The sequence below is a fragment of the Gopherus evgoodei genome, chromosome 2 (genome assembly GCF_007399415.2).
Source record: "Gopherus evgoodei ecotype Sinaloan lineage chromosome 2, rGopEvg1_v1.p, whole genome shotgun sequence".
Lineage (NCBI taxonomy): Eukaryota > Metazoa > Chordata > Testudines > Testudinidae > Gopherus > Gopherus evgoodei.
Genome location: NC_044323.1, coordinates 236,392,063 through 236,407,259, shown reverse-complemented (window position 1 = coordinate 236,407,259; position 15,197 = coordinate 236,392,063). Strand labels below are relative to the sequence as shown.

Genomic DNA, 15,197 nt, shown 5'->3' with positions numbered 1-15,197 from the left:
AAGGTAAAGGACAGCTTTAGGGATGGAGTGAACTCAGGCCACACTGGAGGGAGACCCCCCCCCCATACCATCACACCATGAAGTCTCACTCTTGAATTTCAAAGAGCATTCTCAGTGTGTCATGAACTACTTCAATACAATGGTCCCCACACAGCAAGAACACATGTGCATGCAGACTCTTCACTAGGGGAGGTATTTGGAGGCACTGTATCCTTACTGTGCAGGACTATCACCAGAGTCGTCAACTGCTTTGGGGATGCTGGTCAGCACTGAGCTGGTATCTGGACCCCAGGCATTATGGGACTATCTTACTACTGCCTCAAATTGGGGGTCAAATTCTCAAATTGGGGGTCCTGACTCAAAAGGAAGTTGCGGGGGGTCACAAGGTTATTTGGGGAGGGAGTCATGGTATTATCACCTTTACTGCTTTGCTGACTTCAGAGCAGGCCAACCAGAGGGCAGCTGTTGGCCAGGTGCCCAGTTCTGAAGGCGGTGCCCCACCAGCAGCAGTGCAGAAGTAAAGACTGGCAATACCATACCATACATTCCTTACTTCTGCACTGCTGCTGGCCAATTATTAAGGGGGCTATTTTAAGGGGGTTGCTGTACTGCTACCCTTACTTTTGAACTGCTGCTGGTGGTGGTGCTGCCTTCAGAGCTGGGCTCCCGACCATCAGTTGCCACTCTCCAGCTGCCCAGATCCAAAGGCAGCACCATCACCAGCAGCAGTTCAAAAGTAAGGGTAGCAATACCGCAACCCCCTTACAATAACCCCTAGTAACTCCTTTTTGGGTCAGGATCCCTACAATTACAACAGCAGTGAAATTTCTGATTTAAAGAGCTGAAATCATGAAATTTACAATTTTTAAAATCTTGTGGCTGTGAAATTGAGCAAAATGGACCATAAATTTGGTAGGCCCTAAGAATGAGACAAGCCACCCTGTTACATGCACCCTCCAACTCCTTTACATTTAGAATACTGGTCAATTGTTTGTCATGCTTTTCTTTTATATCAGCATAGATTAATATACTGCTCATAAATACACCACATCTTTGTCCTCTAAGCTGTTCTCTCATTTTCTGTTGTGGATTGGAGATTTCTCTGTGATGTCAAATGGCAGTCTGTAGTAACAGTACTGTCAGAGTGAAGAAATAAACGTGTTCATTGTGCCAGCGTCTGGAGGCTGGGTCCTCTTCCTAAAACTGATTTCCAGCATGAAGTAAAGAATAGAGATTGATTCCATTCAATCTAGGAATAATATCTTCCATAGCAAAGAAAGCAAATTTGTCTTTGGGCAGATTTCTCTAACTTTGATATGCTGAGCCATAAGTGCACTTTCAAAATATTTTTTTAAAGGAGAAAGTTAGAAAGGGTATACATTATTAATAATAATTCCTAGCTCTTATATGTAGTCATCATTTGTATTAGAGTATAATTCATACTGCTCTATTATAATAAAACCAAATATAGTTAATACACCGTATAGTGTATTTTAACTTTCATTCACACAGTGACTACAGCCTTTCACAGAGCAACGTTTAGCATCTGGTGTAAAACATTTAACAGCAACAAGCTCTTTTTCACTAGGCGATATACAAGCTTAGGCCTAGCCTAAAACTAGGCATCAAAAACCCTGTAATGCCAAATCTCCTCTCTGATGAATGGTTTACTAGTTAATGGACTTACATTACATTTTCTTACTACGTATTTTTAAAACTATGAAAAAAAACTTAGAACAGCAAGTTAGCTGAGTGAAAATGACTCTCAAAACTCAGGGAGATCTATCATCATCTGCCCTCATTGGGACTCATTTTTAATTAAAATATTGAAATAGAACATAGTGTGTGTAATTTAGTAGTTCAGGCCAGTTCCTTTCCTTTTTGTAATCACTTCTGTACATGCACACTCCCTCAAACTCATGCCTGGTAAGTTGCTGTGTATACCATATTCTAGGAAAAAAGATATATGACTTGTAATTCATTCATGTAGCATTCATTAAGAGTGAATGTAAATATACTGTTGTATTTTCCTCATCAGCCAGAAGATGGCCATAGAGTTCCCAAGAGCCAATTTTTCTCCTACTAAGTAAAGCATTCTGGTTTTCATGCACCAGGGCTCTGTCCAAAATCTCAGAAAAACAGTTCCAATGTTAACAGAATAACCTGATCAACCACTCTGACAGAGAAGTGATATGAAATCTGAGATTCAGAGCCTGAAAAGCAAGAATTGACTTCCCAATTTTGTTTAACTTACCTAGAGTCTTATATTTTCCATTGAGTCACTTCACCCGCAAGACATTACAACAATTTTATTTTCCTCAGCAAGAATTCAATAACCGTAAGACACTTCGAATTGAAAGTCTGATGCTATGTGTCTGTCCCTTTTATTATTAATCACAATTATTTTTTAATGTTTCTATAATGACTTCCATCTTGAATGATGCTCAAGTGCTTTACAAACTATAACCACGCAACACCACTGAAACAGTCTCCTCCAAAGTGCCATGCAGCAATATACCAGTATACAGTATGCCATCCGGAAAGGAGGAAGGGCGACTTTTTGGATAAATCTCATTCTTGAGAAAAGTGCTTTAATCTTTATTACTCTTGCTGAGCAGACAGTGCCATCTTTAAGTGTTCAATCCAAAAGATGAGTTTAAGAGAAATAAAATTAAGTCCCCAAAGAAAGAATACTTGTCTAACTATTCTGGAGATTGGTCCTGCAGCTACTGTACATGCCATTTTCCATTAGCTTCACTGGCAGTTACTTGAGCACAAAAGCTGCAGGATCAGGTTAGTGAGTAATGACATGGTATATAGGGGTAGAAATACTACAAAAATCAGCAACTAAAAACTACGAGCCTAGGATTCTATGCTGTGCCAAGGTTCAGACTGGCACAGCAGAAAAAGAGACACATCACAGAGTCCATGGATTTCAGGGAAGATCTGCACCTGAGTAGATTAGATCAAACTGTTGCTAACCTACACCAGCTGACAACAATCCAGAAGTGACACTCTTTACACCAGAGCTGGAAGGTGGGGTCACCCAGGAGCCATATTCGGATTTGCTGGCTCTGTACCAGCATTCCTACACAAGGGAAATTCCTATTCTGCAAAGTGCTGTAACTCAGAAATGAATGTGGTCCTATAACTTACAGCAGATTAGAATAAAATGCCAAATAGTTCAGTGAAAGTAATTAAAAAATTAAAGAGCATAGGAAAAGGATACTTACAACTAAGACCACAGTTCTCTCAGTGTAAGGAAACCCTAATTTAGGAACTGAATAGAAATAATTTTGTGCAAATTCCTCCTTCTTCAGCAGCCTCAGATTTCTTTCCTCCTCATTCATAGCTAATGGTCATAGTGATTCATAGGGTGGAAGGGGACAGGGATCTGTGTTGCTTCTCCTTCCAAAAGCCAGACAAGACGTTCACTCTTCGGATACACCTGCACACTACATCAAACCACAAACTTCTGGAAAACTTTGACTTTTGGGGCCATAAAGAACTGTGCTATGGAACATCCTATATGAGTTTCCATGAGGAAGTGTGGTTTCCACACACCTTCAGTCCCCTCCAGCCATGAAGTGGCAAGTTATCACTCTTTAAAATAAGTCAACTTTCACATATTGGCAATTTGCTTTCTCCCTAGTTAAGACTTGGCATATTACAACTGTTAGACTGGCACTACTGGTCCAATTAACTGGTTAATTGATTGTTAAAATTATTCGTTTTTCCTGTGATTATATTTCAGCTCTATGATTCTAGCCACATTGGGTTAATTTGTTTTTCCACCATGATGGAAAATTCCAGGGAAAAGAATGGATTTAAGACCTGCCTGTTTTTGTGTGGAAAATATATTTGTAATAGCACCCTTCCCTCTCCTCCCCCACCCCGCAAACCCCCCCCCCAAAACCTGGTGTCTTTTACTAAGGGACAATAAATGCTCCATTTGCCTTTGTTTTACTTCATGGTCCCATCAGGACAAAATTTTCATATGTGCTTTGTAGGGCATCGTTCACACCTTCTCTAACAAAAAATTACTTTTTTCTGTTTAAACCGATATCATTTACAATTCTTAAGCTGGTTTATGTAAGTAAGTGATTGTTTATTGGGATCAAAGCCATAAAATGGCTTTTTTTTTTAATTAAAAAGTTTATTTTAAGTGAACTGTGTCCCTGATCTCCCTTTAACTTACCCAGTTTAACTTTGTTGACTTCAGTGGAGTTACTTCTAAATGATACAGTGTAAAAGAAAAACTACTACCTTTAGTACATATTTATAATATATTAATAAGATCAGTATTCCACAGTCACATTAAAAAAAATTAAGATCAACTTACTGTGAGAGAGATTTTCAAGGGCCTTCCCCAGCTTCTTACTCTCCTGAAGAATATGATTTAATTCATCAAAATCCTGGCTCTTCGGTTTTCTCCGCCAATCCCATTTAGGATGCTCTATTGACCTTGGCACTAATTAAAATTTATATATAAAGATTAGATTTCATCATTCAGAAAGCTACAGTAGCAACAAGCTGTGCAATGAGTCTACAAGATCAAGAATGCTCATAATGTTGAAGTCAGTTTTCCCCTTCTTATAAACACTTACTGGATATATTTTTATTTCAGTTAGTGAGGTGGTTCCAAATGGGGGAGGGGGAAAGAAGTCCAGAGGCAGGATTTCCAAATGACCTTTGCAACCAAATCAGCTAACCACCAGGAACAGCTAACACTGAATTCTCAGACAAAAAATCCCAAAACAAACCATGTACACATTGCTCTGTAAGTGAAACCACTACATGGTAAATGAAATGTGTACCTGTTGGTCAATAAAAGGAAAGAAGACAAAATGGAAATGAACTCCTATTTCTGTTTTTATTATTAGTTTTACCATAAACAAAACAAAACTTTTATTTATATAAATACTCCTGCAATTGTCTCAATTCTGTTTATTTTGCTTTTCTGTTAACTATTAAACAAAATATATATCCATTACACACCAGGCAAAAGGCTGTGTAAACATATGAGCTTTTACTCTGTTCCCTTATGGCTTTTTGGGAAGCCCACTCTTCTGTTGAGTCTGCATTACTACACCCTAGAGATTTTATCTTAAGAGAACATTAGCTCAACTCCAAAGATGACCTAAGCTATGTAAATGGATTGCTGCATTCTGCATCAAGCTGCAACTCCTGAGTTATCTTCAGCCATAGCTTTATGCAATACACACTGCAGTGACACTATATGGCAGTGACAAAACTCTGGGTGATGCAAGTAACATTCCTAGAAATAGCTAATGTCACTGCCCCACAATCAAATAAAAATAATTTATAAGAAAACAAGAACATGACTACTACTTCACCTCATTTAAACAGCTGTAACATCATCTTTTTTGATTTCACTAATTCTCAACTCACTATTTACAAACTACATCTGCACCAAATACATAAAAACAATTTACAGACTTCTATATCTTGTGCAGCAAAAACTGGTACTTGAAATGATATGGAATTGCAGGGTTCCTGCTTAAAAAGACAGTTATTCAAACTGATGAATAGAGAGCAAGCTCTAATTCTTTTCTCACTATGAGCACGTAGCTCATTAGTACTAATCGGAATCACATGCACAAGAGAAAGACCTTTTTTTGTTGTTGCTTTAGTCATCCTTTTAATTACTGCATTTGTTTTAGTGTTCTCCCATTCCCTATATTAGGATTATTTTATGTTTATTAAAAGTCTTATTTATTAATTTTATACTACTCTGAATAACTGCCTTCCTTATTAGACCTAATCAGAATTCATTTTTCTCAGATACACTACAGAAAAAACTAGAAATATTGATTTCCCATATATTCTAGAATAGAAAGCAAAAGTCTATTCTCTTTCCTGAAGTCAAAAATCATGTGTTGCTTCTTCTATTAATTTCCCTCTTAAGCATTTATTAACTTTTTATATTACAATAAATTATCAGAAAAATCTAGATAATCCAAGCCTTTGGATTTGGGTCTTGGCTTATTTTTCACAATTAAGTGATCTCTTGAATAGAAATGATATGCAGTGAAACCTATACATTTCTCACTTCAGATTTAGTATAGCCCCTTAGTAATATTCCTACCCTTCTCCTGTTTTATTATGATCAGTCATTCATCAAAATATGTAAGCATTTTAAATCCCCATCATATTACCTGAATCAGACTTGTGTATTATTCCAAATATATAAATAATATTTGCTTTGAAAGGATGTACCTACAATTTATGACATTCATAGCATTTTTGTATGGAAGTTAGTTAGTTTTTCCCTTTTATAAAAGTTGATATTTCACATCAGAAATCACTATTTGATATTGCATCTTTCCCTCTACATCTCGGAAAGCTGTCCCTTTGCCACCAGCTTCAATTTTTTCTCTCTCTCCTTTTCCCTCCCAACACCTACAACAGACGCATCCAGTCTCTTAATTAAACCTTTGTTCCTAAAAGAATAATCAGTTTTCTATAGGGAGATTATTCTGTTTTTTAAATACACACAACTGTCTTTTCAAAGATCAGACTTGATGGTGAATCTGACCATTGGCTCATTAAAGCTTCTGGCAATAGCTTCAGGGAAATGAGATTCCCACCATCAGAAGGCACCTGGCCACCCATGTGTGCACACACACTCATGGTGGTGGAAAATTCCTAGCAGTCATGGAGACACATCTTGTTAGTACTCTGTGGCAGCCAGTTTATGCTTGAAGTGAGGTAGCATATACTTCTTAGTGTGCATAACTACATATATCATTATTAGTCATAAAATTACCCATCCCCTTATTAAACCCAACAACAATATTTATCTTTTAGTTCCCTGAGGCAAAAAGTGCTAACATGATCCCTGGATGTATAAACAGAGGAACACTAAGGAGGGAATAAGGAGATATTACATCTGCATAGGGCATTAGTGAGATCACTGCTGAAATGCTTTGTCTACTCTTTAGAAAGGTTGTTGAGGAGACGGTTCAGAACATAGGTGCTGGAACGAGGGGTGCGAGAGGCGCTGCAGCACTGCCCACTTGAAGTGGTTTCATTATATACAGGGTTTACAGTTTGGTTCAATGTTCTCAGTACCCCCACTATAAAAATTGTTCCAGTACCCCTGGTTCAGAGAAGAGCTACAAGCATGATTTGTCATCTGAAAAAAACCACTCCTTACTATGATGTTAAAGGATCTCAATCTATTTAGTTTATCAAATAAAATGTTAAGAGGCAAACTGATCACAGTCTTTGATACAAGCATTCTATAAACATAAATAGATATTTAATCTAGCAGTCAAAGGCCTAACAAGACCTAACGGGCAGAAATTGGAGTCAGCAAATTCCAATTGGAAATAAGAAAATTTTTAAGAAGCAAGATTAATCAATCATTGGAAAAAGCTTATTGGACAATGTAAATTCTCCATCAATTGGAGCTTTTAAATCAGAATTGGATGTCCTTTCAAAAAGTAAACTGTCATTCAACCACAAGTTATGGGCTTGATGCAGGAATCACTGAATGAAATTATATGGCCTAAATTAGGCAAGAAGTCACACTAGCTAATGATAATTGTCCTTAAAAATCCATGAAACCTCCTGCAGCAGTAAATTCTACTGAAGTGAATTCTACAGCTTGCATTACTCCTTGCCCTTGAAGCATCAGGACGGCGAGGCCTGTGACTGGCTCCCTCTTGCGGATCAGTATCTATAGTCAGCAATCTTTGAGGCACAGCAATCTTCTTCCTGTTCATCACCATTTCCTGTGGCAGAGTCTCTCTTTTTAAGCTCGTTAGTCTCCTCTCCACCAGAATGAGGGTATGTATGCCCCTTCACAACATCTATGGAACTGAATGCAGTGAAACTTTTAGAAAGTATTGTGGCTATACATGTTATGTACCTTTCTTTTCTTATGTGTCTACAATGGGAAAAGAAGTACCAGTTTTGATTATTTTGAGTCAAGATAGATGGACTTCTGATGTATATTTCTATTCCTCTTGTTTGCAGCATGGCTCCAACATTATAACGCATTGAGCATTAATCAAGTGGCATTCCAGTGGTGGAGATTAGGTCACTGGCAGATTAATGGCTCAGAGAAGCCATCTTGCTGCTTACGTTGTATATCCCTAGGAAAATTGTAAAAATCAGCTGTAGTGAGCACATCTTGTATATAAGCCTAAATGTTCACAGTTTCTATCAACTCCTTTCCCTACATTCATATTGAGCTTGCAACAACTCTAGTACCACCGAGTTTCATGTGGCAAACACCTAAACAAATCCAAGTAGCTATAGAACACCACTTGGTTTCCCAATACTGAGAATTTGTCAGCCTGATGTGTAGCTGGGTTATATGGTAACAAGAGGCTAGAGCATGCCTCACATCTACGTAGCTGAGGATCAGAATTAGGCCCCATTATTTTTTCTGAAGTAGGAATCATACAATGACAGTGAACATGAAGTACTCCACCTAACTGTACATTTCTGCTCTTACAAAGAAAGAGAAATTACTAAATTTTGTGTAAACTGTTTCCTTCTGAATTCTCACTCTTGATAGGGATAGTATTAATGTAGCTATATTTCTATTGATGGGCCTAACTTTCAAATGTTATAGACACATTTATAACCAGCTTTTTCCTCAATAGTGACCTAGTAGGAGTGCATCCAAGTCTTCCAAATACAGCTGGATGGCTTCATTGTGTTATCGATCTTGGGAAATGTTATAAGTGATTTATGAAGCGTATGTTTTACTTGTATGAAAACTTAATAAAATCTAAGTTCAAAAATAATTTTATTTAATATTTGATACCATAAACATGTTAATTGGCACGACTATACTTCATTAAAATTTCTTTATTACCATTCTTACTACTTTACCTTACAGGTCACTGTCAATACTCTCTTTGGTTATCCAATTTCTCTTGTTCCTTTCCTTTAACATATAATTAAGCTTTCCCAGCAAGTCTCAAAATAGTCCTCCTATTTCCTGACATTACTTGTGTCTAAAACCAGATGTATTATCAATGAGTTGTTTGTACTGATTGATTCCACTGAAGAAACTACCTACCTCTGCCATTATTAGTACTAAGGATAGAGAGAATAGGTTTTGTGTATGTGTTGGCAATTGAAACATCAATCAAAATCAACATTTTAAAACAGTACATAACATTCAAACTTATTTTTTTCTAAAGTAATCCTATTCATATATGGTAGCACAATACTCTTAACAGTCTATGGTGTGTATTAAAATATACCTAGAACTAAAGTCTATTAAGATGTGTATCCAGCCATTTCAACTAAAGGGTCAGCCCTGTTTTGCGTTTTATTTCAACCCTGAGTACAATCTGATGGGTATATTGATTAATAAAGCATTGAAATTTGCTTACGCGACTTGGATTCCGGTGATGGTGGAGAAATGTTGGACACAGCGAGGTCACTCTTTGACTTTCTAGGTTTCTTTGCATTTACTTGCCAGGGTTTATCATAACTTCTGCAATCTCTTCTTGTTCCTTTGTTTTCTGTCGCAAAAATAAAATCTCAGGTGATCCCATTTGCATGGTCACTCTTCAAGGTTATGTTACATGATAAACCCAGTTTGGCAAGGCACCTGCTTCACCCTATTAGCCTTAGCATTTCTCTCTTTGGCAGTGGAGGCCTGGAGTGCAGCAATCCTACTGCAGGGGGTTTTAATTCTTTGCTTTGGATTATTTTTTCAAGATTTATAATGTGGGCCTCAGGGTAGGCCCAAGCAGCTCTCTTAAGCAAAAATCAAACTCACAACACAAAATAATAATTTTTTTCCTGCCCCCGCCACAGAGCATCATCTTATTATGCTGGCTTCTGGTTGGGGGTTCTTCCCCTCCCTGCTACTGCATCCCTCCTGTCTGTGTTTGTCTCTCTCTCTCCTCCTCTTCCACCAGAAGAGGGGTTTCTAAAAATCACTAGCAGCCCTTATTTGGGATCAGGTGTCTCTAATTAACCTGAGGTAACCTCTTTTCAGTTCATAGGGAAAAGGGCCTTCTCCATTCTATGGCTGATAAACCCAGCCTCCCATTACTGTCTCATAGAGAGGATGTTGGCAGAGGGGGTTTTCTGAAACTTTGGGGCCTATTTTTGTTCCATTCTCCACTCACATATCCAGGCAGAGTTCCTCTGGGCAGTGTCAGCTGGCTCCCTTGACACCTTTGAGGAGCAGTGGGTGCTGTCTGGGGTTTTCTGCTCAGTGTCCCCTTCTGATTCCCAGTTTTGACCCTTTGACCCTCACACTCTTTGACCTTGTCTTTTTTTTCTTCTGCTGTCCCCCCATATTTATTTGAGTTCCAGGCTCAGTGGAGTCTCCCTATAGGGTGGGGGAGGGTCCTTTAGCCCTGGAGTGGCTTATACCCACCCACTTCTCAGAACCCAACAGGACCATTCTCTGATAGCTGTCAGGTATGACTTTGTCACACTAGATAAAAATACACCCAGTATATCCAGGCAACCTAAAGTATCAGTCTAGGAGCATAAGGCCAGCTGCTCTTCCTCTTCCCCTTGCTGAATTATGCCAAACACAATTTCAGATCAAGGGACAAGAATATACAAACTACTGCTTGCTTCCTTTCACATCTAACTTGAGAAATGTATGGACATGCCTTTGATTAAAAATGCAGGGGATGATCCTTAGCTGTGGCCACCAGGCCCTCAACGCAACTGAGAAGTGGGGTGAGGAGAACGTAAACAATGGCTTTAAGTGTCCTTTGCACTTCCCCAATACTAGGGCTACTTTCTGATGGGCCAGAAAACAAGCACAAACTGGAGCAATAAGAAGGCTGCTCCAGCTTGCACTGGCTGGCTATTGCAGCCAGGAATCACTAGAGTGGACGAATGCCCATACCTACAGGCCACACCCTGTGTGCCAATCACAAGCCTGTGGGAGGCACAGAAGTCTTTACAGCAGATTTACACCACCTAAATATCCCCTTTGCATGGGGAAGCATCCTGTGACCAGTTAAGTCACTTTAGGGCAGCTTTGTGCCAGTGGAAGGCAGGACCTGGCATATATTCAAATGAAGTCTTGTTTTGAATATCCTTTTTTGATGTACTTAAAACAAGACCTGTTTTGAGACTATTCCTCAACAGAGTGTTAACGGAAATAGTTTATTTATTTATTCAGCATTTATTTATATGTTCCAACTTTATAGCTAACATTCAGCTTGGTCTCCTTCATTAATGAGTGCTTTGTAACTTAAAGTTTTGAGTAATCACAGTTTCTAAGAGCAATTCAAAGGAAAATCTACCATTAAACACAAGCATTAAAAAAATTAATGGACAGATTCTGGTAGCCTTAATCATATTACTATACAGCACTATTTGAAAAGATTATGGAAATCAATTGCACTTTAAAGTTACATAAATATCTGACATCAACAAGCTGCCAAAGCTATTCCACATCAGAGGTCAGAGCACATCCGTTTCCTCTCTGAGTCTCCTCTCCCTGTCCCCTTTCAGGCCCCTCCATGTTCTACCCCAACTTCCAGTGGTTCTGAAAAGAAGTTGAGTGCTTATACTCAACATTGTAAATGCTAATTGCATATTAATGAAATGTATTCACCACACAATTAAAAATTAACCATTATGCATCTGATGGAGGTCTGCTACGTTCCTACAGATTTTCAGTCAACTTTTGTCACAAAACCAAAATTTTAATAAACACTGTTATGGATGAATATGTACCAAAATCTACTGGCTTATCAATGTGGGGATTGCTATTTTAAAGCCTGAGTGCTTGTTATCGCAAATGTTTTAAAACCTCAAAACATAAATTTTGAGGTTCATACAACAGTAAGAGCATCTTCCTGCAAAGTATTGAAGTAAGGGTGGTTAAAATGTGTTATTAAAAATCTAAATAAAGACGAACTCCAACCTATATCTTCACTGTATATTTCACCTATATTTGTTTTGTAGATCTGTAGCAGCCCTGAAGGGATTGAAACAGCCCTGGGAAAGGGCTGCCCTGAGGAGCCAATAGGGTAGGCTGATTGGGAAGGCAGCCACGGCTGGGGCCATGCCCAATGAGGAGACAACTGGCCCTATCAAAGGGCTGTGAGCCAGGAGCTGGGGCAGTCTCTCTCTCTAGCAGTGGAGAAAGAAGGACCTAGCTGCCTGGGAGCAGGGTACCAGAAGTAGAGCAGAGGTGCGTCAGCCTGGTAAACCCCCAGGTTGCAGGCATGAAGGCCTACAATGGTACTGGGGCTACAGAGGTGCAGCCTGGGAATAGGCAGAGGCAGCTGGTTCTAATCTCTTGCCAATGATGAATGGCCACTGCAGTTTGCCCTAGTGAGTGGGGGCTAGATGAGGACTGGAAGTAGCCACTGAGGCAAGGTGGGTTTAGAGGGTTGGGGGTTCCCCTAGGAGGGGAGACCTAGAGTGTAGGGCTACTGCTGGGGCAGAACGCTGAGGTAAAGGGCACTGGGGTCTGGGAGGGACAAGGGGCCAGCAACACGTGAGACACTGGCCTGCAGAGGGTGCTCTGGGATGGACAAGCACTAATTCCCAGGATAACCAGCAGAAGGAACCGCACCAGTGAGTTTCGCCCTGCTACAAGATCTTACAGTTTGTTTATCTTGAATTATATTGTTACTTTTTTGACCTGATCAATTAGCCAATAGAAGGATCTTGCAAATTGTTTCTATTAAGAGGAGAAATTGATTAAATTTGTTTTATGCAATCTTGTTTATTTACAATAGGAATCAAACAACAAGAGGCACTTCCTTTGCTCACAGTTCTAAGCCTCTTTCCAGACAACACTCTGCCCAAAAGACTTCTCTCTTGGCTCTCCCTCATGGTCACACTGCACGTGCTTCATACGCTTTCTCTCTCTGCCTGTTCTCCAGCTGCTTTTGCAAAAGCAGTGCAAAAACAGTCATACCACCATCAAACAATATCCAACCCCCTGAGTACCCAGAAGGATGAAAGGATGAGCCTAGAAAATGAAACGTTACAAGTCAAAATTAATTGAGTTTTCCTGCCCTTAAACGGAAATAACCCAATTAGGGGAACATCTGGTCCTATATGCCTTATGGATTTGTCTTCTTTCTATCATATGGATTTCTTGAATGGTACAAAAAAGAAATAAAATCTATTTAAGAAATATTAGTTTCTGTTCATTTTACAATACTCACCTCTGTTTTCTTCATGTTATTTCTTTGGCATAGCAGTATTTTTTTAAATCTCAAAATATAGAAATATTCCTCACTTACCTGATGTCTCACTTTCTGCCCAGAGAGCAGCAGATCCAGACAATGTTCTCTGAAGTTGACTCTGGTTCCCTTGTTTGGACTGAAGATGGTCAATGAGAAATGGGATTGGCTGGTCAGGAGTCTCTGATATCAGCTTGGTCATTAGTTCCTTAAAGAAAGGAAGAAAAAGAAGGGGGAAAAAAAACAACTTAGTGCAGCATTGTACCTTACATTGACCAAAAATAAAGGAGTATTGGTAACTGTAAATAATTAAGCCAAAGCCTATCGTCAACATTTGCGAGGCAAGTTTGAGTGGTCAGTCATGTTAAATTATTAACCATTATTAATGTTAATACTATTAAACACGTGTGTAGCGCTACTAGTCATTCAGAATGTCCTCCACAATGATCCTGAGGACACTTGATCACATACCCTTGAGCATGTCTGTCATTCCATCCAGTGATACCGCCACAATGATACAAGCATTCCAGGAAGACACACACATTTTGATTTTGATCTCTTTGCATGATTGCAAAGGAGGAGCAATACCACTGACATCAATGTTACACCAGTCTAAGACCAGAATCTAATCCACAAACTCAACATACCATATAGATTGTTAGAGGAATGAAAATACCAAGAGCTCAATTTTCAGAACTGCTGGGCACCCACAGCTCCCACTGACTGTGGACGGGAATAGTTGCATGTGTTTTCACTGAGGAGCTTGCAAAATGAAATGTAGTTATACACAGATGCATTTGCTCAGAGGATGCAACTTTCTGAATTAAACTAACTTTCAGCTTTAATGTAGTCTAACCCTAGGCATTCAGAGTTTTCCCAGTACACCCAGTGAAGTCATAATTAAGAGCAACTTATGTGGTATGTGTTCTGTAAATTAACTCTTTAACAGTCTAAGGATATTAAAAAAAGCATACAGTTATGAGATGCTGAGTGCCCTCTATGCCCATTTAAATCAATCATTTTTCTTGCAAACCACATGTAGTATTTAAGCTACAAATACATAAATGGCACTACATATTTTAGCCCTGGTGGCAGATGTAAAACAAATATTGTATACAAAAACATGTGAACCAAGCCAAAGTCAGAAATCATGATTTATCACATCGTCTAATCATCAGAGGAATATATTTTGTGTAGTTCGCTTTATCCTCTGATTCCGCATTTCTGGTTAAGCTAATTGTCCATGGTAGCCACCTCCCATGAGCCCTCTCATGGCTTTGGGGCAGCCCTGCAAGTGGCCCCCGAATCAATTTCCCCCTTCAAGGGACTTCTTCAATAACTCAAACATTTTTGTCCATTCTTGGATTCTGCTTTATTCAATTAAACAAACATTCAAAATAAAATTCACAAGTCCATCCATTGTCTCAAGCCTTTCCTGCTTGTAGTCTCATTCCCCAAGTTTCTCTGCTGGATCCTCCTTGCTACCAACAATCTCTGTTTTCCCTGAGAACTATTCTCCTGTAGCTCCCTGCTGCCCTTTATAAGGGAACCAGGTATCCTTGCTCAAAATGTTCCTCCTTAGTAATCAGAATTGGCTGCCCTCAGGTCTCTAGCCCTTAAGAGGCAAGCCACCCTATTATCAAGTACAAAACTAATAAAAAATATACAAAAACTTTCTTGTAAAGCATTTGGGGTTGCAACACCCACAACATACGTGACACAAACCCACAAAATGCAAGGAAGAAATGAAAAACATAGCTAACGAAGTACATACCCTGTATTCTTCCATGCACAGTGTTGACTAATACACACTGGCTAGCATACATATATATTATGCTGATAATGTTATCCACAAGATATATTATAAGCATTTAACTACCCATATTAAGCACTAATAAAGCTGTTATAATGCCCAAATCGTCCTGTACCTTTGTTGTCCTCTTCACTTGTGCTAAGTATCCAGCAACACCTTGGATTAGCTGAGGTAAGCTTTGTCTTAAGTAGATCAAAACACTGTCAGAATCA

General features: G+C 39.1%; 1 protein-coding gene across 2 annotated transcripts in view; it reads right to left on the bottom strand.

Moving 5' to 3' along the window:
* Window positions 1-15,197, bottom strand: part of C2H8orf34 (chromosome 2 C8orf34 homolog) — a 285,116-nt gene that overhangs the window by 205,509 nt on the left and 64,410 nt on the right. For both annotated transcript variants that reach the window (XM_030553243.1, XM_030553244.1), the window contains exons 2-4: window positions 13,233-13,380; window positions 9,381-9,512; window positions 4,343-4,471 (exon numbers count right to left, since the gene is read on the bottom strand). In XM_030553243.1, coding sequence (XP_030409103.1) covers window positions 4,343-4,471; window positions 9,381-9,512; window positions 13,233-13,380 — 409 coding nt within the window. The remainder of the gene's footprint in view (window positions 1-4,342; window positions 4,472-9,380; window positions 9,513-13,232; window positions 13,381-15,197) is intronic.